This window comes from Lycium ferocissimum, chromosome 12 (assembly GCF_029784015.1).
Source record: "Lycium ferocissimum isolate CSIRO_LF1 chromosome 12, AGI_CSIRO_Lferr_CH_V1, whole genome shotgun sequence".
NCBI lineage: Eukaryota > Viridiplantae > Streptophyta > Magnoliopsida > Solanales > Solanaceae > Lycium > Lycium ferocissimum.
The window spans coordinates 39,718,751-39,743,924 of record NC_081353.1 but is presented as its reverse complement, the minus strand read 5'-3'; the positions used below and the strand labels follow the sequence as shown (position 1 = coordinate 39,743,924).

The 25,174-nt window shown below is 35.1% G+C and overlaps 3 protein-coding genes across 3 annotated transcripts; 2 read left to right on the top strand and 1 right to left on the bottom strand.

Moving 5' to 3' along the window:
* The first annotated feature begins 10,743 nt into the window (after positions 1–10,743).
* Positions 10,744–16,248, top strand: LOC132041085 (uncharacterized). The gene is made up of 5 exons (XM_059431860.1): positions 10,744–10,888; positions 12,843–12,963; positions 13,744–13,840; positions 14,024–14,110; positions 15,921–16,248. The coding sequence occupies exons 1-5, from the start codon at positions 10,828–10,830 to the stop codon at positions 16,059–16,061; spliced, it is 507 nt and encodes a 168-aa protein (XP_059287843.1). The 5' UTR covers positions 10,744–10,827; the 3' UTR covers positions 16,062–16,248.
* Positions 16,249–17,325: 1,077 nt separating this feature from the next.
* LOC132041084 (glyceraldehyde-3-phosphate dehydrogenase B, chloroplastic-like) lies at positions 17,326–21,328 on the top strand. Its single transcript, XM_059431859.1, has 9 exons — positions 17,326–17,484; positions 17,611–17,718; positions 18,063–18,227; positions 18,360–18,527; positions 19,380–19,540; positions 19,874–19,935; positions 20,045–20,094; positions 20,345–20,751; positions 21,058–21,328. Exons 1-9 carry the CDS (start codon positions 17,386–17,388, stop codon positions 21,188–21,190), a joined length of 1,353 nt encoding a protein of 450 aa, XP_059287842.1. The 5' UTR covers positions 17,326–17,385; the 3' UTR covers positions 21,191–21,328.
* Positions 21,329–23,365: 2,037 nt separating this feature from the next.
* On the bottom strand, positions 23,366–25,174 carry LOC132040138 (uncharacterized). Its single transcript, XM_059430751.1, has 2 exons — positions 24,259–25,174; positions 23,366–24,001 (listed from the first exon to the last, which is right to left on the bottom strand). The coding sequence occupies exons 1-2, from the start codon at positions 24,524–24,526 to the stop codon at positions 23,730–23,732; spliced, it is 540 nt and encodes a 179-aa protein (XP_059286734.1). The 5' UTR covers positions 24,527–25,174; the 3' UTR covers positions 23,366–23,729.

Sequence of the window (25,174 nt, the reverse complement as noted above, 5' to 3'; positions counted from 1 at the left end):
TCAGTTTTGAAACCCAAGAGATAATTTACCATTTTATTTCTATTTACCCTTAATATTAATAAGGAAGATTTTCCAATTCCTTTTTCCAACACTTCGAAATTACTATTTTTTTATGGGGAATACGTGAGTTTTGGAACACAATATTCAATAAGTTGGTTGCACAATTTTTCTAGTAAGGTTTAATTGGTTTCAATCGTTAGGTTATTTAGCAATAATTAGGAGTGATATACTAAAATTATTATTCTATTTCTGGCTCCTTTATAGGCGTGCCAAGCCAATACATGACAAGTAAAAATAGATGGAGGGCGTATTAAATGCATAGATAGACACTAAAGGTGTGTTTGGTACTTAGGAAAAATGTTTTCCTACAAATTTTTTTTTTTTGTGCGAAATAAGTGATTTTGGCTACTTATTATTTGGTAGTATTTAGTAAGTAAACCGAAAATATTGTTTCAAGAGAGTAGACGGAGTGTTAGGGGTTAGGGAAGACAAGATAGCATGCACTAAAACTTGTTTTCCGTGTGTTTGGAACTTATTTACTTAGGAAAAATTTTTTCCAAATTAAGGATTAAAATACAAATTAATTTTTTAATGCGAAATAACGTTAGATTTTGGCTACTTATTATTATCAAGTCATCTTTATTTGTTATGAGAGATAATCTTTCTTATTTTTAAAATTATGAAGTTTAAGGAGACTTATATGTATAATATTCCATCATATATTCTGGGAAGAAGAGAATAAGGATCCGAAGAAAACGCGTATCCCTTATTTTTTGGAAGATTATATGTAAGTGTAAGTAATTTCTATATTATTAAGTCATCTTTATTTGATAGTTTAAAAAGGATATATATTCTTTGGGTGACTTGATAATTAGATATCAGAACGATGACATTGTTTTCACTATTCAATATGGCAGATAAGTAATGTATACACACCATAATGTCACATTTACCTATTATAGCAGTTAGCAGCTAACCAATCTTTGACTATTAGATCTAATGAACATTATCTATATCACTGCAACTGCTGCTAGGTCCGATTTAAAGGTAAAAAATGGGTGGAACGAGAGGTTAGAGGGGAAGGAGGAGGGCCGAGCGTTAACTGAAGTAGGAGCGGAGCTGCTCACACAGAGTTAGATAGCGTCAGTTTTCATAGCGAGGCTTAAGTTGATGGGATAGGGCGCGGCCAGGGGCGGCTCAATAATATTTGTGGCCTAAAGCCAACTTTAACGGGAGGCCTTATTTTTTCTGCTCAATATTTTTAAAAAAGAAAAATTAACTTATAAATCTATTGTAGCTAAAAATTAGGCCTCATTTAAAGCTAACTTGGGTTAGCCTCGAATAAAAAAATCTTGCTAAGAATGCTTTCTCTCTTTAATCAACTTTCATGCGTGTCAAATCGAATTAATCGGAAAATTCAATACAGATACCAAATACCAAATGAAAAAAAAGGAGCCCCCAAAACTTTGGGGCCTAAAACGCCCGCTTTAGTGGCTTGGCCCTCTAATCGGCCCTGCGCGCGACCTCCTAATTCTCAACCCAACCAAATTATACGTTGAAATTTTTTAACTTTATATATTCTTTGAATAATTTGATAGTGTAAAAAAAAATTAGAAGTACACATATGAGACACGTCGCAGTTCACACTTCCCAAATAGAAAGATCAGAGACCAATTGTTACATCAGAAACTAGTAGATGGACATATATGCATGCATCTCAAAGATCTTTGCCAGCCTGTCTCTTGATGACATAGCTTGGATTTATTGTATAATCTCAGCATAGATACGACAAAGTAAAAAGAGAAATGACAAATCCCTCATATAATTAATACTAATGATTAATGTATTACAGTATAAATTATTAATTTCGCCCAGCTAATTAAGCTGAAAAAGTTCTGTACTTTTCATAATATTCCTGATAACACTAGTGAATAAAAATATCATTAAAGTTGTATGTACATATATGTTAAGGTCAAATGGGTCCACAACCGGTGCACTTTCTATTTTAAACATAACTTAACTACTAAATTGAGGGGTGATTTTTAAATTAAGTAACAATTAGTTTATCCTGATTCCTGTCCATTAGGAGTACTTGTTCTTATCTTATATTGGCCTCACTCACTCACAATAATGAAACATTTATTGACTAACCACTAGTAATTAAGTACTCCTTAATACTTTAATTCTGCATCCACATCTAAGTTTTATGTTAACTTCAATTCTATTTTTTTTTTTTTAATCAGTAAGTAAATAGGAATGTTCTTCTATCAGTTAAAGGCGGATGAATCTCGACACAGGCTAGTCACTTTTGGTCCGCTCTTTAATAATTAACCACCGTTCGAAATGCAATTAAAAAACAGTTCGCTTTCAGCTACAAAGACCTTTTCATCCTTATTTTTCCATTTGAAGAGGCATAAATATAGGAGTAGGTTTTTCATAATATGAGAACATTGTCTACTGTCTAGGAGTTAAAAGTTTCAAATGTGAAATTCCAGCACATCGTACTGGAGTTCAATACTCACGTATGTCAAACTCCACCACACTGTGCTGGATTCTGAACTTCCACAACAGAAATTAAATTCCAGCACACTATGCTGGAGTGAGACATGAAATGTATAAGTTCAAATTCCAGGATATGTCCTGAAATTTCACTTTGATTATAAGCTCGAACTCCAGGAATTCGATATATATATATATATGCTCGAGCTGTTCCATGTTTCACTTTTATAAGATCATTTTTTGTAGCAAGCCTTGTTTATACTTACTTGTAGAATTAAGTTAAAACTCCAAAAAGTGTCTTGAGTTCAAATTCACTCATAGTACCTATTTTACTCTTTATATGAGGAGGTATTGCCATGGTTAAAATCATGCCTTCAACATTCTTTTACATATGGTATCGTATCACTCTTGGTATCTAACATTTTTTTCAACAAAAGGTTTATACTCCATAAAAACTTCCTGATTATTGAATTGTGACAATTCAAACCTCCAGGTATACTCGTCAAGAAAAAAGGAAACCTGTCGGAACCATTGTATATCAATGGGTTATGATTTTTTTTTTTTTGGAAACTCGTGAAAACCCGCAGCCGCTACCCTTCGGGTGCGCACTGGGTAAACCCCCCACTGTGGAATAGCCTGCAAACCCCACAGGGGATGTAAACCGCACTAGGCAAGCCCTGTGCGACAGGCTCGACTGAGAAGGCATTGGGGGGGGGGGGGGTTCGAACCCGCGACCTCCCTTAGGGAGGCCTCCCCTCAAACCAACTCAGCCACACCCGAAGGTGCAATGGGTTATGATTTTGCTACTGTAATTTGTTTATTCGTTTTTTTCTTCAAATGTCAACACCATTTATACAAAATCCTCGTATGCCACTGCCCGCCGCTAACAATTGATCAAGACATGTACATGCATCGTGTTGGGAATAAACCCGCCACAGAAATAATATTCACGATATTTACAGCGGAATAATAGCGTAGCACCGTGATATGGTTAATCAACAAGAATAAAAAAGAGCGATAATGACACCAAGATTTTTACGTGGAAACTCAAAAGGGAAAAACCACAGGCCGAGAGGAGCAATTGATATCATTATAGCAAGGATTTTACACTTTGTAGGTCTGAGTAAAATACTCCAAAGACCACTACACACTCAAAAGAAACAACCCTCTTTTAAGATTTTCCACCTCACTACAATATCGCTCACACTCTTTATTTTTCCTGCTGAGAATATTTCTTATCTGTGAATGCCTCACTCTTCTTTCTCTTTTTATTGGTGTGTTTACAAATGGAAGAATGGCTCTCCATTTATAGGAGACCAAACTTGGCCTCCAAGCACAAAAAGAAGAAAAAGAAAAAATTCCAAAATTTGTAATCCACAATTTTTTTTTGCCTTTGGCTCCAAGAATTTTTCTTTGGCTCCAAGTATTTTCCTTTGGCTTCAAGTTCAATTTGTAGCCAACTAAATTGGCACATGCCAATTACCGCCAAATGGGATGGACTTCATCACATCTAATCCGAGAGAATGTACATTGTGACGCGCAGGGGCGGCTCAACATAATTAGAGGTCTCATCTTGAGCCGCGGTCAATTCACCTCGGCATATTTCTGCATTTGTCCTGTATAACGTGCTACGAGCAACTCCTTTTGCAATCACCAATGATCCCGGGTGAGTCTCATTTTTGATTTGCAAAATAGTTCTCGTATCCATCTCGGTCAACCAATTAGATCAAGTTCGATGACAAATCGAGGGCATGTGGCGCACGTCCTTAGAACCAATGTGCATCCGACATTTGTCTTGATACAAATGTCTCCGATCCCCGCAATCTTTGAGTAACTTGTGTTACCGTTTTTTTCATAGTCCGAATCTGCTTACATATACGTAAAAGATCTCTTTACCGGTGTGGCATGGTAAGATCTTCTTGTATCAATCACCCATTCGACTCGAACTTTGCGGTGCGTACGCATTCCTCTTCCTCGTTTATGAAGAGAATAACATTATCATTGTTTTGCACCGTGGCGATTGTGTTGTCGTCATTCTTCTCACCCTTTCTTTCCTTTGCCCCTTTTAGATTTGACAATCTTTTTTTGTAGTGACTTGGTTGATCGCGTAATTGTAGCGATTTACGGCTTTTGACTTGGATCGAATCTTAGATTTCCGGCTCCCGGATCTACCATAGTTGCTCGAACCCGGCTTTGGTAACTCCGCCTCACTACTGGTGATGGCGAGCCTAGCCATGATTTTTCGGGCTTCTTTCTCATCTTCTCATTGAGTAGAAGAGGCTGATTGTGACATCCTTGACTCGATTGAGTCCTTACCATGCAAGATGGTTGTTGCCAAATTGTCATAAGATAATGGCAACGAGTTCGGGGAGCACGATGGCTTTATCTTCCTTTCGATCTTTACTCTCGAGGTTGACAATTGTATGATTAATCCATTAAACACGTTTTAAATGTGACAAAAAATTTGTGTCTCGCATGTATACGGGGGTGTATAACTATTTCTTTAGGTACAATTTATTTGTCAGCATCTTGGACATGTATAAGTTTTCCAACCTTTGTCCAAATACCACATCCGGTCTCTTCATCGATGATGTTATTGACCACATCATCTGTTAAGTGCAACCTAATCACCTTTAGCAGCCTTTTTCATCCATTTTCTTCCCGATCCTCAACTTTAATGGATTCGAAGAACTTTTGGATTTTTTCCACTAGTGCCTTGTGCGATCATCCTTGTTGGATGAGCGGATCCCCATCCTTCTCTCTGCCATGTTGAGAAACGCTATCTTTAGTTGAATTTTGCTACCTCGTACTTTACTCGGACTTTTTTCTTGGTATAGTACAAACTGACAAAAAATATTTCATAAATGAGCAAAACACTTGTGTTGCGATACGATTGTTGAATAAACACTTCGAAATAATATTCACGGTATTTCTGACGGAATAATAACGTAGCAGTGATATGGTTAATCAACAAGAATAAAAAAGAGTGATAATGACACCAAGATTTTTGCGGAAACCCAAAAGGAAAAAAACAGACCGAGAGGAGGCGATATCACATATAAGGATTTTTACACTTTGTAGGTCCAGGTAAAATCTTTCCAAAGACCATTACACACTCAAAAGAAAACAACCCTCTTTTAAGATTTTCCACCTCGCTACTGATATCGCTCACCTTCTCTATTTTTCCTCACGGAATATTTCTTCTCGTGAATGCCTCCTCTTCTTTCTCTCTTTGTTGGTGTGTTTACAAATGGAAGAATGGCTCTCCGTTTATAGGAGACCAAACTTGGCCTCAACCTGACAAAAAGAAGAAAAGAAAAAACTCCAAAATTTGTAATCCACAAATTTTTTGCCTTTGGCTCCAAGAATTTTTCTTTGGCTCCAAGTATTTTCCTTTGGCTTCAAGTTCAATTTGTAGCCAACTAAATTACACATGCCAATTACCTTAAATAGGATGGACTTCATCACATCTAATCCAGAAATGTACATTGTGATGCTTGGGCGCTCAACATAATTAGAGGTCTAAAGCGAAACTTTAATTAGAGGTCTAATACCTAAACAAACTTCATATATATTTTATTGGCAATTTATTTTCTAACCTTTTTTAGATGGAAAATTATTACTTAATCGATTTCTTTTTTTTTTTCAATTATTAATTTTAAAATTTAGTTAAGATTTTATCAATTTCAATGTTGAAAATATCCTTCCACTGAGGCAATCATTACAGGAACTGGTAACATAATCAGTAATAAGTTAACAAATTTTAGATAAAAATAATAGAGTTAGAACGATAGAATTTGATTCAAGAAATTGATCACTTGCTATGCCCCACTTTAATTATGTTGCCATGCTTGAAAACCTAAGAATGGAAAAAAAAAAGAAAAAAAAAAAGAATTACAATTCACTTTGTTCAACCTTTTGTTGACTATTTGACTCTTATTTTTAATGATGTTACTCTAACTTATTAGAGATTTGAAAAAAGAGAATACACAAAGTAAAAGAATAAATAATGTGAGTGTTAGCGGACAAAATGTAAGGCAAAACAACATTTTTTTGATCTCTTTTATTTGAAAAGGGTTACAGAGAATAAAATAATATAAATTTATAAAAATAATGTGTTTTTATCATAAATAATCAAACTTCTTTAAAGAAAAAAATTAACACATAACTTATTCTTGATAAAATTGGGGGCCCCAAAAACTGGGGCCTAAGGCAATTGCCTTACTTGCCTAGCCATCGAGCCGGCCACGGTGACGCGTTCAACTATATGGCATGTCGAGATTGACCTATATAGAAATTGTTAATCGTAACACAATATAAATTTGGAGCCTTTCTAGAAGAGCTCTTTTTTTTTTTTTTTTTTTTTTTTTTTTAAATTAACACCTACTGTTTTCCACAAGAACTTGCTGATTAATTAAGAAACGTCAGTGAATTGGTTAATTGTGCAGGTGCTCAAAAGGAATAGTATAATATTCACATTTTGGTGTAGATGCAAGAATCTTGTATTAATTAAGGTGATCAATGTGAAAGGAAGCAACCTGCTAATAGCTGTTAATTAGAGGATTAAATATGATTATGAAACTAAAACGTGTGAGAAGTCAACGACAGATGTAACACGCAGAAAAATGGAGAGACACCACTCTCCTCCTTTTTGCTATTAAATTATTTTCTGCATGTCGTAAATATCGGTAATTTCCAAAAAAAGAAGTCCACCTAGTTATAATCCACATTTAACAAGCAAGGACACCGTTAAGCATATTTGGAGAGGGGCCAAACAAATGTGTTGATAATATGAGAAAATATAAGGAGAAGGCGGTGTAAACACAAATTTTCGTGCCGAGCTAATAATAATAAAGACAACAAATTATACTAGTGTAACAAATGTAATGTTTGATTTTAAGAATGATGAGGGTGCAGTCTCTAAAATATTTGAAAATTTAAAGAGATGTAAAATCTTTAATTCTTCTCTCACTAATCAGACGTATTGGGCGAAAATACGAAGGATCGTACCAGATTCGATCTGACGTGTGGACACATTGGCACAGAGGACGTGTCATAAACGTTGGTGATCCGGATGTTCTTGGTGATAGGTGGCATTGTATTCTCTTGATGGTGTTAATTTGTTTCAAAGAGTCTAAAACTTGTTCCATGGAAGGCCTGGTTTTAGGATCAGGCTCGAGACATTGGAGAGTATGAGTTTCTGCTGTTTGAAATGCAGTTATATATTGAGTGTACTGTCCCTCTAGCCTTGGGTCCATTAGTTTCCTTAGCTTCTCCTTGTCAGGTAGTAACAGTTTGGCCCAGTCCACGACATCTTTTTCCTCATTGGGCGGGTTCCGGTCATGTAACTGGAGGCCCGTAATGATTTCCAGCAATACAACGGGCAACTTGCAGGAATGGCCTTATTTTGGAGTGGTCTGTAATTTTTGGCCATTAAATTGGTGGTCTTTAATTTTTGTTCTTCGTTAGAACCCCTTGATTTAGCTTTCCAATCCCGCTCGGTCAAAAATTAAAAAAAAAATCGTAGCATAGATTTTGAATTCGCAATGAGAGATTTTGCATGCAAAACTACCGCTTCAGCAAAGTTTGAAACTCACGCAAATTTGCCTCAAAAGTCTCCTTGATCAGGTAACTGAGGCAAACTGGTAGAGTTTTGCCTTCAAGCATGCCAAAACTTTACCCGCAGGCATGCAAAACTCTACGTGCAGGCAGAGTTTTGCATGTGAGGTAGAGTTTTGCAAACTCTACTCATAGGAGAGTTTTGCATGATGCTTGCAAATTGGAAACACTGCGCTTGCGATTTTTTTTTTTTAATGAAATTTGGGGTTCGAATCCAGAACCTTAAGGTATTAGGCGAAGGACAAAAATTAAAGACCACTAATTTGAGGGACAAAAAATAAAGACCAGTGCTTTTGAAGGGCAATCCGCCCAAAAAAAATGCAATACAACAGGTAAAATTCACAGATAGCTCTTTTACCTTTGTAAATAGTATAACTCACATGTGACTACAGGAGTAGTTGGTACTTATGGGTTATGGCAATGTAGATCCCGAATAGATGCATGGCCTGTTGTAATTTCCACCCTCCTTCTAATCAATTCCATCCTTTTTTATAAACAACCACTCTCTAAAATCTACAGTTTTTGTTTTTAAATTACTAAATAATACTACATTCGCTTGAACAGCCTCTAAGATGGTATCATCGGTATCATGGAGTTTACTCATTCCCTTTATGTGGGCGAGCTTCACAAATCCACTCACATAAGATATAAGCCATCTAGTTTGTAGAAATTGGCCCAACTCTCTTATTCTTACCAGGTTTAGCCCAATTTATGTGTATTTTGACAACTAGCCCAGGTCAAAACCTACTTTCCTCATTCCCGACCGTCTTTCTTCTCTCTCACAAACGTAGATGGATGCCGGTTTTGTAATGTAAATTTGTATAACAAGTGTATCTACACTATAAAATAGTGTATAACGACATACATGATATACACTGTTATACAATGTAAATATATTTTTTATACATGGTTATACATATAACAACATCTCTCTATAACAACCAAGATTTTTTGAAACCGATTTTTTATATTATATTTTACTTCTCTATAACAACATTTCACCTATAACAACAATAACCAACTTTATAACAGTACGCTCTTTATAAAATTACCTTACATATAACAGCTATCATCTTTTTTTGGTAATATAATAATTAATCATCTTTATAAAAATAGAATATTTATGATTACCAATAATAAATGTAGAGATTTTGACCAAATATTTGATCATTTAACACACTATTTATGACAAAAGATCTCATATGAATATATATATTTTCATCATTAAACGTTTTTTATGAATATATATATTTTCATCATTAAACGATTTTTCTTCGTTATACAAAGTGTGATTAAACTTAAAATTTGACAATTAAAAATGAAAATTAGATTTTATGCATTTTATTTTGCCTATTAGCACAAGCTATTATTTAAATGTTGAATCCTTATATATGATATAACAACCATTCTCTATAACAGCTGAAAAATTTCGGACTCAACGATGCTGTTATAGAGAGATTTGATTGTATATACATTATTTATAGCATGTATATAACGTATTTGTGATGTAATATAGTGTATAAGGATGTGTATATAATGTTTAATAGTGTATATACACTTTTATACACCATGTTATACAGATTTAAAAAATGAAAAGGGTTCTATTGTATCTCGGGGAAGAGAGTAAAAAAATAACATTAAGCCCCTGTTTGGCCATAAAAATTATTCACTTTATTCCGGAATTTTTTTTCACTTTTTTCCGAAATCGGCGTTTGTCATTGAAAATTTTCGAATACAACTTGAAGTTGTATTCGAATACCAAAACTCAAAAACTTGTTTTTCAAAAAAAATTTCACTTTACAACTTTACAACTACATTTAACCAAAACTATAATTTCAAAAACTATGGCCAAACACAACTCCAACTTCAAAATTCCAAAAAAAAGTGATTTTTTTTTTTATATCTATGGACAAACGGGGCCTAAAATAAAGTTGGCTTCATGAAATTCAATGTAAACATATGTTGGCTATTTTAAGTGTAAAAATTTATTAGTTATGCTCATCTAAACTGTTTGCTTGAGCAGTATATATGGGTAAGTATCTCAATTATCTTTGATCCTAATTACCTCTAACACTTGCTATTTGATAGTTTTCACCTTTTGGACTTTGATATGACAAAGAAAGTGGATACATTGTTTTGGATGCGTGGAATTGGTAAAAAAAATTGTAAATTAATTTTTAAACTGAGCATTTTTTAACTGCTAATTGTCACATAATTATACACAATAATAATGCATTTGTTTTAACTATATTTATATTTCCATCCCAACTTTAAATCCCAAATTAATAAAAAAATTCGACCCATCGAATTGGGCTGGCTTAGTTAAACGGCGTAGACCTCTAGTTGGAGGCCACGTGTCATATCTGGTATTGTAAAATCAGCGTTAATAAAAAATAGCATGGATGAATATTTTGATAACGATGATGTCATAAATAAGCCAAACTATTTGTTGACAAAAATGAACCATTTTCATAGTTTCATAGCATATTCGACACTTTTCCGTATTTTATATTGATATACTATTGCTATTTTGTAACTTTTCCCTCATTATTTTGATTATATTGATTATTACGTCATTTGGTTCCCAAATATCCACGCGTCGTGACTCGTGATTAACTATGTTGATCTTGATCATCATCCAAAGCAACAAACAATTATCACTTCTCTGTCATCAGATATCTCTCTCTGCTGTCCCCTAACTGTTACAGGATGATAGCTCTTTCAAATTCTTTGCTTTTACCAACTACCCCTTCTCTCCATTTCTCTTCTGGTAATTCTTTATTATTATTTTCCAAGTTTGAATGTTTTTAACTGTAATTTTGTTATTCCCTCTGTCCCAATTTACGTGACATATGTTTTTTTAGTCTGTCTGAAAAGAAATATCGAACTTCTATATTTAGAAATAATTTTTTGGACCACAAATTTCAAAGTTTTTTTTTTTTTTTTTTTTCTTTCTTGAACTCTTGTCAAGTCAAATGGTAATAGCATAATTGGAAGGTTATTTCGATTATTTCAAGTTCTTTGCTTTTATTGACAACCCCTTGTCTCTATGTACATCTGGTAATTCTTTAAATCTTCCAAGTTTTCTTTTTATTCATGGGTTTTGAATTATTTACTGTAATTTGCTACTTTTGCTTCACCTTTTATGGTAGTTTATTTTATTTTATTATGGTTTGTGATTTAGTTGGTATTTGAGGTTTATCCCGTGTATGCAAGCATAATATGAAAGATTATTTCAATTATTGTGTTTTCTCATATTCCAAGTTTTCATTTTTATTCATGGGGTTTGAATTATTTGTTGTAATTTGCTACTTTTGCTGCATCTTTTATGGTAATTTCTATTATAGTTTGTGATTAGTTGGTATTTGAGCTTAACCCGTGGATGCATCAATTGAGCTGGTAATAGCATAATTGGAAGATTATTTTTAATATTTGTGTTTACTTCTGTACTGATTTTAAGTAAAGTAGCTGTTGCATATAGTAATTTGGGTATAAAAGATCATGAGAACTTAGTTAAGCACAAAGAAAAATGTGATAATAGCTAAAGACTGGTTGGGATAAAGGTTCTTTATTGTTATTGTTATACTTACGTTAGGTTGGCTTTTTGCTGGAGTTTTTTCGTTCTGATCGGAGTATGTATGGATAAGTGTGAGATTTATGGAACATCCAGTTTAAAGGAACACCAATTTTCTTTAAAAGAAATATTCCGGTTAAATCCCAGCGGAGTCAAAAATCAGTTGGTGGTTTCTTCCAGTTGGAGGTAGCAGGTACATAGTGGAATTAGTCGAGGTGTGTCAAATTGTCCAAGATACCACCATCATTTAAAAAAAAAATAAAAAATTCCTGTTGTTTTATGGTGGTATTTGGCTGGATATAAAGTTTAAGAAATAGAGAAATACTTTTTATACATAAACTAACTATAAATGAAGTTCAGAAGTAAACTTAGCATGTATTCCCTCCGTTTCAACATTCTTATTTTATCATTAATGACAGTCCCTTATAGGAATGACATGACATATTTAAGATCATGAGATTCAAAGGGTAATTTTGGTTTGTTATACACACCTTTAATTTAAGACTACAAGATTCAGAATTACTCTTTACATTCTTAAAGTTTGTGTCCAATCAAACTAAGACACGTTAAATGAAACGGAGGAAGCAATCGTTTTCAACTTGTCACGTCAAATCCTGTAACAAAATATTTTAAGGGCAAAATGGTAGTGTTAGATTTCATAATTTTTCAAATATAAAAGGCGTCGATCTTTTTGGGATGAACAAAAAGAGAAGTCTGGTATTTCAAATGAGTAAAAGAGAGTATTATTTAGTATCAGAAAGAGATAGACATGAACAAACTGACTTTTAAATACTCATATATTATATTGTAGAGTATTCTGTTGAAACAATGACCCTTATGTTGTTCCAGCACATATTGCAAAATGCATACTCAAATTCCTGCTAGGTGTTTGTTTCAATACATTAAACTAAGGGATCATGATAAGATTCAATTATTTAAGCATAACATCTGAATTGTTGGATACAAAATGTAGTGTCTGTTTTTTGTTTTAAATTATTTGCGGAACTGCATGAAGCTAAAACTTCTCATGAAAAATATGATTGGTTTAGCTATACTTGACATGATCATTTGTTGCATCGGTGTCTCCCTCTGTCACCCAAACCTACATGAGTGATGCGGTATAAGTCTGGTAACTCTATCAATGTGCTAGGATCTAGTTTGAAGTCAGCAAATAAAAGCGTGAGTGGCACCACCAAGTTGGCCTTCAGTCCAAAGCGTGGAGGAAAATCATCCTCATATAGAAGATCGTTGACCGTTCAAGCTGGATATAAGTATTTCCTCCTCTTATTCTCATGTGCCCTAGTTGTATGCAACTTATAAATTGATGTTATATTACACTTCTTTTTGTTTGGTGGTCACTTGTCCTACAGATAGATTATATTTTCATCTTACTAAGTCAATGTTTGCGTTAATTAGGCTGAATCAACTCTAAAGGTCGATCCCTGATAGATGGACCCTCTGTCACAGCATGTTTAAACCTTACTGGTACTTCAATTATTTAGGTTGGTCCGGCGGTTGTTTGGCAAAACTATGAATACAATCGACTACGGAGTGACAGAGGCAAACTTGGCCCTTGCCATGTAATAGGAAAAGGGAAAATAGTATTTTCCGTCCTTAAGTTATTATTAAATTTTATATGACTCAATATGTTTAATCTTTAATTAACTAAAACACGTGTTTTTGATCCCTTCTATGTAGAAAATATGTTATATTTGACTATTTACCGACCTATATTACCGTCAAATATGGAGTAACAATACAAATTTAACATAATACATGAATAATTAAGCGGTGAAATAGTTAATAATTATGGTAAATTTGTGAATGTTCACAAGCAAAGGGATCAAAGTGTACAATTCAATTAACTGGTTTCATATGATTGGTCTGATATCATAGCGACTAAAATCAGAATATATCAATAATTGAGGGACCAAAAGTGTTAGTAGTCCATAGGAAAAAGAATACTGTAGTTTTGTTTCTTTCATGTATTGGTGATCCACCGATAGGAGAACATATCTTATGAGATGTTTGACCTTCTTGTTAATTGGCAGTGATGTTGGAAGGCCAAGCAGTTCAAGCATCTTTGTTGGTGGCTTTCTTTTAGGAGGAGTAATTGTTGGTGCACTTGGTTGTATCTTCGCACCAGAGGTAATAATTCTAAGCTGATTATCGGGCACAGTGCAGTATCACTTGTATTAGTTACTTCCTTTGGTCGTCTTTGCTATAGTATTACTTGTGAATTTGCGTCATTGCTCGTCGATATAAGTTCCTTTTTCGCATTTCTTCTCTCTTGCGGAGTAAGCTGACTGTCGTTTAATTTATCTTTTACAGATTAGCAAGGCATTAGCTGAAACAGATAAAAAGGACCTCATGCGAAAATTGCCCAAGTTTATATATGATGAAGAAAAAGCATTGGAGGTAGGTTGATATTAGCTATGTCTTTTATTAGGGAGAGGTAGCTAGTAATAGATAGAAAGAATGTCTGTGTGTGTCGGCATAGCGGATCCAAAATTTAATTTATCGGTTCAACCTTTAAGGTTCGTAGCATTGAGCCCATTATATTTTTAAAGTTATGGGTTCATATCTACTACTCCGTTTCAATTTGTTTGTCTTGGCACAGAGTTTAAGAAAGTAAAAGGAGACTTTTTATCTTGTGGTCTTAAATTAAAGATATGTATAATGCACCAAAATTTCCGTTAATCTTGTGGTCTTAAACATGCCACGTAGGATGTTGAGATTAAAGAGTTGCCAAATCAAGAAAGAGGCTTTCTTTTTTAAACAGACTAAAAAGGAAAGTAAGACAACCAAATTAAAACAAGGGCATAGGTGCAAATATACCTCTCAACTTTGCGATTTAGAGCAGATATACCCCTCGTTAAGACAGTGATGCATATATACCCTTGCCGTTACGAAATGATCCCTTCCGTTACACAATGGTGCAAATATACCCCTTTCACTGACAAATTTTTAAAAAATAAATCATTTAGCTTATTTTTTTATTAAAAAAAATGCCGCGTGGCTTTTAAAAGAAGTTTACCCATTTTTTTTTATTAGACATATCTTTCTAAAGCCAAATGGTAATTTTTTTTTCCTAGTGGGTTGGGTCTGGTTCGTTTTAAAAAATATCTCCGTGACTTTAAAAATAAGTCTACCCATTTTTTTAAATGAACCAGATCCGACCCACTAGGGAAAAAAAATTACCATATAGAAAAATATGTCTACTCAAGAAAATGGGTAGACTTTTTTTAAAGCCACGTGACATTTTTTTTAATAAAAAAATAAGCTAAATGATTTTTACAAAAAATTTCGTAGCAAAAAGGGTATATCTGCACCTTTTTGTAACGGCAGGGGTATATACCCTTTTTTAACGAGGGGTATATCTGCTCTATATCACAAAGTTGAGGGGTATATTTGCACCTTTTCAAGGGAGTATCTGTTGTACTTTTTGTGGATTTTTACACATAAATTTATGCTCTGCGTCATAAAGTACTGCATTCATTTGAACCCGGTGCCGGTACTCTACATTCGCCTCTGTGTGTCGGGTGTGTGTTCTTCGTGTAAGTGCGCACACATATAATATATAGGAATCCTCTATTCTGGCTGAAAGCTGAATAAATCTCTTATGAATTTAGTCCTCCTAGGTGTAGCTATCTACAGCTTTAGAACTAAAGTTTCGCTTGATTACTACTTAAGTGACGCTCGACACTCCTTTTCAGAAACCTTTCGTTTAACTATAAATAGATGCTATTATTGGGTGTTTTATTTTTATGAAGTAAGATGTTTCATTACTGGATCAAGGAGGTGCAAAATGTACAGCAGTAGCAAATGTTAGCTTCATTACAATGTGATTCTATTTAAGCCCCAGGAGCTAACCAAAAGACGATGCTATTCTTTGTCTTTTAATCAACCTAATTAGGTGATCTAGACAAGTGCATCGTGCTTTGTTCTCTCCCTTTTTATTTCTATTGCAAGAAAGACGAGAGGCTTGTTGCATCAAAACTATCACCTTTACCCGAGTTTGTTACTCTGCTCGAGTAATGGATCTTCTGAAGGATATCTTATCCCAAAATATAAAAGCTTTGGAAGGACTAAAACTTGCCTCTCCTAATTGGAATCAATGTTATTGTGATTTCTTGGATTGGAACTAAGGGCAAAACCAACATCTGAGGATGATATTCTTGCTTCTGTTTCTAATTCTTCTAATGTATGCATGTTGTTTTGTCTGCAGAAACAGCGCAAGATACTAACAGAGAAGATTGTCCAGCTGAATGATGCTATTGATGACATTTCCAACCAGTTGAGGTCGGGGGACGAGGACGCACAAAATGGAGTTGCTGTGAACCTAGATGAAGTTGAAACTGTTAGTTAAGAAAACTTCAATTGGTTTCATTTGAAGAGATATACTTTCAGAAGACAGTGAGCATTCCTGGTTGCAGTTTTAGTAATATCATTAGTGTTGCTATGATATATGCAAACTGAGGATTAAATGTGATACTCTATCATGTTTCTGTTGTGTGCCACAACTTCAAACTCTAATATAATGATGGTATTTCGGCTAGATTAAGTGCACCTCAATTATTTTACCGGGTATCTGCTACCTTCCGCGAGCACAAGCACCCAGTATGTTCATCAGGTATTGGCGTTGAATGTTCTTTGATCAAGTTTTAAAAAGAAAATATGGTGACTCATTGGATCACAGAGGACCACTGGTGCTTTATGGATAGCGTCATTTCTTTTCCACACCAGTACTTCTATACAAGATTATCTTTCTGCAAGACCACCTCTAAATTGTCCTATCTTCTAATGAATGGATAGTGGTATTTTTCTTGTACTAGTTCTCTACTTGGCCAGAATAATGCCAAGGTTAAAGCCAAAAATTAAAAAGAAATAGATATTACCCCGTTTCATTTTGCGTGATGGTGAGTGATTGGACATGAAATTTAAAGAAGGAACAAAAAAAGACTTGGAATTTGTGATCTTAAGTGTGTCATGACATTTTTGTGGCTATAAAATCATGTCATTAAGGGGTCGTTTGGTTGGCTAACAGAGTTATTCAGGACTATAATTCCGTGATTATTATGCCATATCCTATGTGGGATAAAGAATACCAAGATTTTGGTATAAAACGTAATTTCAAATTTTATCTTTGAGATTAATATCCTTATCCCAGTAACTAAACGATTTTAAGGGTAAAATGTGAAGTATAGGGTGAAATTGTTTCTAATTATATAAAACATGTTGTTCTTTTGAAAACAGACTAAAAAAGAAAGAGCATAACACACGGGACTTCCTCCCATAGTAACATGCCATATGTTGCTATCACTTGCCTTTTTGTCATACATTTTCCCATGTAAAATACTGGGAAGGATGTTTTGTTCCCACAATTATGCTAAAGGGGATAAATGAAATTTTCCAACAATCTGTGGTTGAGATTTCTTTATGAGGAAGGTGAAAAATACATATATACATGAGGACATAGGTTATCTTATCTTTTTTCAATCTTGATAATGCACCACTCATTCTTTGAACCTCAATTGCCATCATGACTTGATCTCAACAATTAAAAAACAAGGTGGAGAAAAAAAGCAAAAAAAAAAAAAAAAAAAACTCTAAAACATGACAAACTATATATATATATATATATATAGCAAACGGTTTAAGTAGTGTTTGTCAATACAATTTAGTATTCAGCCATGGCTTCTCATGCAGCTTTGGCTCCTTCAAGAATTCCCACAAGCACAAGGCTTCCTTCTAAGAACTCACACTCTCTCCCGACTCAATGCTTCTCCAAGGTCTTCACTTATTCTCCAAATAATTTTTTTTTTTTTTTTGAAAAATTGTTCTTTCTCCTTTTAGTGAATGTCTTTCTTGGTGTAGTTTATAGGCTTTATGAGTTGATTTATCTGTTTTTTCTGTAGAAATTTGAAGTAGCAGAGTTCTCCGGTCTTCGATCAAGTGGATATGTGACATTTTCGAACAGGGAGTCTTCCTTCTATGATGTTGTGTCTGCCCAACTCACTCCCAAGGTAATTACCTCTGTGCTCAGTTAAGCTTCTGTTTTAGACCGCCAAGCAAAACACTATAACATAATAAACTGTTGATCTTTTCAAGACAAGAAGTACATAATTTACAATTATACTCTCTTGTGAAACTCCTTCCTTTTAGTTTGTCACATCTTTCTATCTTTCCTTAATGACATATTCTTAGAGCCATAGAAGTGTCGGGGCATATCTAAGACCAAAAGGTCTAGAAATCGTTTTTTTGCTTAAACTTCTTGTCCAAACAAACACTGTCATATAACATGAAACGGACAAGTTGTAGTATCTTGTAACCTTTTTCTGAAACTCATCTATTTCTATCCCAAAATTAGACCACAGGATCAGCAGCTCCTGTGAACGGAGAACCTGTTGCCAAATTGAAGGTTGCTATCAATGGTTTCGGACGCATTGGCAGGAACTTCCTCCGTTGTTGGCACGGCCGCAAAGATTCACCACTCGATGTCATCGTCGTCAACGACAGTGGTGGTGTCAAGAATGTGAGTAGTCCAAAGTCTATTTCTTTTCTCCTTTACCTGCAAAAATTAAGCACATTTATTGCAGTTGCTGGTTTTACTGTCAAATTTTTCGCTGTCCATTGTTAAAGGTACTGAAATATTATGTTAATGCAGGCATCTCACTTGCTTAAGTATGATTCCATGTTGGGAACATTCAAGGCTGAAGTGAAAATAGTGGATAATGAAACCATTAGTGTTGATGGAAAGAACATTAAGGTTGTCTCTAGCAGGGACCCTCTTAAGCTTCCTTGGGCTGAACTTGGTATTGACATTGTTATTGAGGTAAATTACTTAAACTCTCAATTCCGATCATTAAAGGCATATTAAGTAAATTAGATTATGTTTTCTCTACTAGTTTAAACTTTTAGATAAAGTAGTCACATGTTTAACATGGAAATAGAGCAGGTACAGATCATTGATCAAAGTCTCACTGTTAATCATTATGAAAATAATTTCCACACATTTTACCCATAAAGAACCAGATCGGCACTTGAGGGGGGTGTGTTCAATACATAATTAGATAAATAAAAATGTGCTTTCTCCAACAGCTAAATCTTTTAGATAAAGTAGTCACACGTTTCACTCTGATAAAATTAGTTCTCCACATAAATCTATCCAGTTACTTTCAGGATTATACTAGATCACATCCATGAAAACCATGAGTTTCTGTCCCCAAAAGCTCTTCAAACAGGTCCTCTGTCTTCTTGGTGATCTCAATAACTTCATGCTTTCACCTTTGAACCCAAATATCATAGTAATCTACATGACTAACACGTAGAGCAGTATAATTCATGCCCATTATAACATTTGAGTGTTGCATATATCTGTTACTCGAATCCTTCAAGAAATGCCGCAGGGCATGTGTCGGATCCTCCAAAAGTTAATCATGTTTGAGAATCTGACATGAAAATGCTGTATTTTTAGAGAATCCGAGCAACATAGCTGTATATGCTCCCCTGAGCTTATGTCTTCCACCTGAATGGAATCATCAACTTATTTGCTTAACTAGATTAAATCAATCAGGATGGAATTGTTGACATTGATCCTAATCAATAAGAGGTTCATTTACAACATAACAAAATCCTGAGAAAGGGTGCTAATAAGCTATCTAATAATGTTGTTTGAAACTCACAGGGAACCGGTGTGTTCGTTGATGGTCCGGGTGCTGGGAAGCACATCCAAGCTGGTGCCAAGAAAGTTATCATCACTGCTCCAGCAAAAGGTGCTGACATTCCTACTTACGTCGTTGGAGTGAATGAACAAGAGTACTCTCACGAGGTTGCCAACATTGTAAGGTCAGTGCTTCAGTGAATGATACTTCCTCTGTCCCAGTTTATGTGAAGGTGTTTGATTGGGCATGGAGTTTAAGAAATAAAAGAATACTTGTGTAATTTTTGGTCTAAAAATAAGTCATAAATAATGTGTGGCTATTAATCATTTCATTAAGGGTAAAATGAGTATTTTAAAGTTAGATTGTTTACTAAATATTGAAAGTTGTCATCTTTTTTGAGACTGACTAAAAAGGAAAGAGTGTCACATAAATTTGGACGAAGGGAGTATATTTATTGTTCAAGAAAATAGTCATCAAATGTTCCAAATCTGAAAGTTTCATTACTTTATAAATGCAGCAATGCCTCTTGCACCACCAACTGCTTGGCTCCTTTTGCAAAAGTCTTGGATGAAGAATTTGGTAAGCAGCAGATCCTTTGACATCACCTTATCACAGCCACATTAATACTGTTGAAATAATTGTTCATATTTCTAACAGTTATATTTGATTATTTCCATTCACTTTGAAGGTATTGTGAAGGGCACAATGACAACAACTCACTCTTACACCGGAGATCAGGTAATCATATACAGTCAAATCTCTCTATAAGACGTCATTTGTCCCAATACTTTTTGGTTGTTATAGTGAAATGTTGTTATATAGAACATGTAATATAACATAAGATGAAAATTGGTTCCAAAGAAAACTTGGCCGTTATAGTGAAATGTTGTTATAGAGATCTGACTGTATACTGAATGGGAATCTGTGAAACGTGCACCTTCCAAAGGTGCTTTCTTGTCAATGGCACTGAGCATTTTGTTGTATGCAGAGGCTTCTGGATGCTTCACACCGTGACTTGAGGAGAGCGAGAGCTGCAGCATTGAACATAGTCCCGACCAGCACTGGTGCAGCAAAGGCTGTGTCTCTAGTGCTACCCCAGCTCAAGGGAAAGCTCAATGGAATTGCTCTCCGAGTGCCAACACCTAATGTTTCAGTTGTTGACCTCGTTATCAATGTTGAGAAGAAAGGGATTTCAGCTGAAGATGTCAATGCAGCTTTCAGAAAGGCAGCTGACGGTCCATTGAATGGCATATTGGCTGTTTGTGATGCCCCGCTTGTGTCAGTTGACTTCCGATGCAGCGATGTTTCCACCACCATTGACTCCTCTTTGACTATGGTTATGGGAGATGACATGGTGAAGGTTGTCGCTTGGTATGATAACGAGTGGGGATACAGGTAAATTGAACACAACCATTTGCGAGCTATACCACCACCTTAACTATTTTGCACTCACTTAAAAAAAAAAAAAAAAAGGGAACTAGCGACAGACAAATTCCTTAGCTAACCAAAAAAATCCATCGCTAATAGCTAGCATTAGCGATGGATTATCAAAAAAATTGTTAGCGACGACAATTTAGCAACGGATTAGCGCCGAAATTCGTAGCTAATTTTTTTTTTTTTTGTAGTGATTAGCCATTAACATTAAACACACACACACGTATATTCTTGATTAACTGGTGATCATACTTGGCAAAATTGCAGCCAACGTGTGGTCGACTTAGCTCATCTGGTAGCGGACAAATGGCCCGGTTCATCTGCACAAGGGAGTGGAGATGCCTTAGAGGACTACTGCAAGACAAACCCTGCTGACAAGGAGTGCAAAGTCTACGAATAATCCCTCTGCTTTCTTTTCAATTTTGAATTGGATGGATGATTTTTGAAGCTAATTTGTTTCCTTCGCCAAAAATTATACTGTGGAAACTGCAAAGCAAATACCATTAATGAATGACAGTCAACTCACACAGTTGAAAATCATTTGTGTACAATCTGTAGAAACTGGTTTTACCACTAACCAGGATGCATTCCACCAAGGAATTTGTTTTTTGTCCTTTTCCAAACTCTCTAATATTCCAAGAACTCTAATTAGTTTCATCTCGTTAACTAAAAGAATGTCTTCTGATAAGGAGATTTACCTTCAATGCATCGGCGTGCCACTGCATTGTGAAACCTGAGATGTCCTAGTCCCTACAACAAAGGATGTCGCTCTACAAACATGTCGTCATGAATCATATATATACTCTGATTAGTGTCAAGTGAAGTAAACTCGTGTCAGATCTTCCAAAACATGCACTACTGTTGGCTGATATACTGTAATTAGTATGTCATGTGATACTAACCGGTCTCAGATCCTCCAAAAATGCACTACTTTTGGAGGATGAGACACACGACCATCGACATTTTTGAAGAGTCCGAGCAACATAAGTAAAGTACACTCAGGGAGGTTTGTACTCTATAGAGAGGAGTTTCCAGAGGGGTAAATACTGAGAATATGCTACATATAAATGCAAGAAATCTTTTAGTTAACCTGTAGCCTAAGTTACTCGGACTCGCTTAAAATGTCGTCGGGTGCGTGTAGGATCCTTCAAAAGTAGTGTATTTTAGGAGGATAAATGCGGGTGTGGCAAAAAATCTTTTTAGTTAACCTGTAGCCAGTTTTCATCAGTTGATAAATCAACAGTTCCGATTGCTACCACTTTCACATCATTATTAACAATCATTATTAACAACCAACTCGCCCAGGAAAACATCCATGGAGAGTTTGGATTTTGACGTGCTTGGTAACAATGGTGGAACAAGGAAGTTAACCAGGTAAACCTTCGATTGAGAGTGCTCCTACTCTCTAAATTTTCTAACCTATGGTACCAGAGCAAACTGTCTCCACTGATCTGCGGATAATGAGATGTTCTTGAAGATTTAGAAAAACTAATCTTCACATTGATGTGAATATGAAGCTGATTAGCTACTATAGCTACTAGAATGATATTGATCTAGTCATCTGGAGAATTAAGTACCAAATTGGCCAAATTATTTTGGTAGGTAGAACTACCAAAATATTTTGGTTGGTAGAACTACCAAGATTTCAAAGTTAAACCCCTAGGATGATTTTGATGGCAAGGAGCCAAACAAGGGTATTTTCTATGAGAAAGATTGATAAGGGTATATACCAATAGATTAAATTTCTAATCAAATACTCCATCCGGATAAAAAAGAGTGTCCACTTAGCCATTTGCACACTCCTTGAGAAAAACTAACTCCTAGAAAAAAATGTATGTAATATGACTAAACTGCCCCTAATTAAATACGTATTGGGATTTGATCATTAACACTTAATATGGACAAATCTGAAAAAATAAGATTAATTCTTTCTTGATTTGATAAGTAGACACTCTTTTTGACCTAAGGAAAAAAGGCTAAGTGGACACTCTTTTTTATCCGGAGGAAATAGTAACATCTTAACGCAGTAAATCAGGCTTTTCTTCATGAAACTCAACAACCGAAGAATTTGAAGAGTTGTAATTGCTAAAGTAATGAAAACTAAATGATTCTTCTTAAATAGGTACATGAATCAAGACTTCTTACGTTTGAGATGGAGTCCAAAAGTCATTTTATTAATTTCTTTTGCTTTTCTCTTTTATTCTTCCATCCATTCACTATTTTTAAAGTCCACAACTCTCCATGTTAAATGAAAATTGAACCTGCCGATCTGCTTCTCCTGAGGAAATCCTAAATGGCAACAGTTTTAGCAAAAAACATTGATAACTTTTTCTACTGTATTTAAAGCCTTGTAATTTAATTTGTCAAGTAATGTATGAATATGGAAGATTAAGGGTCATTGCAATAGATAATAATACTTAATTTAGGTGAAGTAAGCTCTTTCTGATACTCCCTCCATTCCATAAGTGAAGTGACATCACGACTTAAGAATTCTTCCATTTCCATAGAAAGTAGGAATGTTTTTCTTAAAAAGTTTTACTCACTTCTAGAAAAAAAAAAGAAAAAAGATAGTTAGTGAATCTTGACTATTTAAATAAGAGTAATCTTAGAAGAATCTGTTCACAGTTTTCTCGAAATCCTAAAGCACCACTTATTTTGAAAAAAATTAAAATACCTAAAACACTGCTTATTATGAAATGGAGGGAGTATTATATAAGGATGCTCAGAGGGCTTGCCCTGTAACCATCCAAAACTGCAATATCCTCTGAATTATTTGTAAATTTGCTACTCTATATACATTTATCTCACTCTTCCTCCTTTACATGAATAATAATAGGTCCTTCAACACAATATTTTCTATTTCCATTCCTGCTTGCCAATTCCAAGTCCATCCATGTAAGCTCAGTGTATTCAGACACCAAATTTTGCCCTTTTCCGAACTATCCACTCATCCATTGGGTCAAGAAAATCACCTGCAACGTCGTTGCTTCCTTCAGGATCAAGAGCTTGTAATTGTATATTACAATGGATAAAAATACCAAGTCCCGCAGCCTCTGCTGCTCAATCCGATTCATCCCTTCTGTTAGTAATGTCTCGACCAAGCTCCTTTTTACCCTATACTGTGAAGCACCATTGCATGTCTGACTAAGCATTCGAACAGCAAGCCTTTGCAGTATGGGACAGTCATCTCCATATTGTGACCACCAAAGTGCTGCAACCATAACTTACATGTTAACATACAAATTAAAGGGCTTTTCTCATTTTTGGCCTGTCTGCTGAAATTAACTCGCGAACTAGCCAAAATATACAAAGCCTACACACTGATTATGTATATTATATGTATATTTATACCTAATATACAAAACCTACGGATTTGCTAGCTATTATTCTTTTGAACGGTCTTAAAATGTAAATATACACAAATTAATTAAATAGCAAGGTAAAAATAGCAGAAAATGTAAGTCATACCACCTGGGGAAATATATGATAGTTTATCTTTGAAACTTCCACCATGAAACGTGCCCTTTCCCGAGTGGTACTCATCAATTTGCAACGTGATCAAATCCTGTTTATGACGATCTTCTGCCATGCGAACAACACAAAAACAAAGACCACACGAACCTTCCACATCAGTGTGGACATCGCTTGAATAAGAAAGGGTTGGATTCAAAAAGTAACCCGCAGCATGGAGATGACTATGGAGATATTCGTCCCATAATCTAGCATAATCTTGCATAACGGGATGGCTTGTGTTTGAATTCCTTTTTAATGGTCTCTTTAGCTTGATCTAATGTACCATATATAAAAACCAACTTGTGGCTTATTATTATCATTTAGCAATTTTATAACTTCCACCAGGGGAATCGTTGCTTTCACAGCCTTCAAAGCCCTGGTCCAACAGGACTGATCTTCAACTGTTTCCGACATTCTTTTACCCTCACTCGTAGAAGCCAAGATTGAGATACGCCAATTAGAAGACTGAAACATCGTAACTAAGTGTTCTTTCTCTGATACAATGTTCTCCAGAGTCAAAGAGGGCACAATTGACGTTATCTTTGAAGGCTTTACTAGCTCATCCGGACAAGCATCTCTAAGAAGCTTTAGGACAGTAGCTTGGCTGTAAATAAATTGTGTGTGTATTTTTGCCTTCTCAAAAATTTCTTGCATCGGTTCTTTCTTTGTGAATTTCTGTAACATGAGTTCCATGCATTGAGAAGCATCTACTGTCCAAAAAACTGTCTTGCGTTTTTCCATTAGTTTCTTGCCTGCTTCCATCATGCATGCAGATGTCGAGTACGCAACTATTTGCACCACATTTTCAACTCCGACTTCCTCAACAACTTCCTCAAAGAATAATAGCATTGGATCAACATTGCCATTAAAA

Excerpts from the sequence above, each read along its gene's own strand:
- LOC132041085 (XM_059431860.1), top strand. The coding sequence starts at position 10,828 with ATGATAGCTCTTTCAAATTCTTTGCTTTTACCAACTACCCCTTCTCTC. Across the intron at positions 12,964-13,743 it reads ACCGTTCAAGCTGGATATAA|TGATGTTGGAAGGCCAAGCA; the intron begins GTATTTCCTCCT and ends GTTAATTGGCAG. Across the intron at positions 13,841-14,023 it reads GTTGTATCTTCGCACCAGAG|ATTAGCAAGGCATTAGCTGA; the intron begins GTAATAATTCTA and ends TATCTTTTACAG.
- LOC132041084 (XM_059431859.1), top strand. The coding sequence starts at position 17,386 with ATGGCTTCTCATGCAGCTTTGGCTCCTTCAAGAATTCCCACAAGCACA. Across the intron at positions 19,541-19,873 it reads GAGGTTGCCAACATTGTAAG|CAATGCCTCTTGCACCACCA; the intron begins GTCAGTGCTTCA and ends TTATAAATGCAG. Across the intron at positions 20,095-20,344 it reads ACTCTTACACCGGAGATCAG|AGGCTTCTGGATGCTTCACA; the intron begins GTAATCATATAC and ends TGTTGTATGCAG.
- LOC132040138 (XM_059430751.1), bottom strand. The coding sequence starts at position 24,526 with ATGCAAGATTATGCTAGATTATGGGACGAATATCTCCATAGTCATCTC. Across the intron at positions 24,002-24,258 it reads ATCATATATTTCCCCAGGTG|CACTTTGGTGGTCACAATAT; the intron begins GTATGACTTACA and ends TTATGGTTGCAG.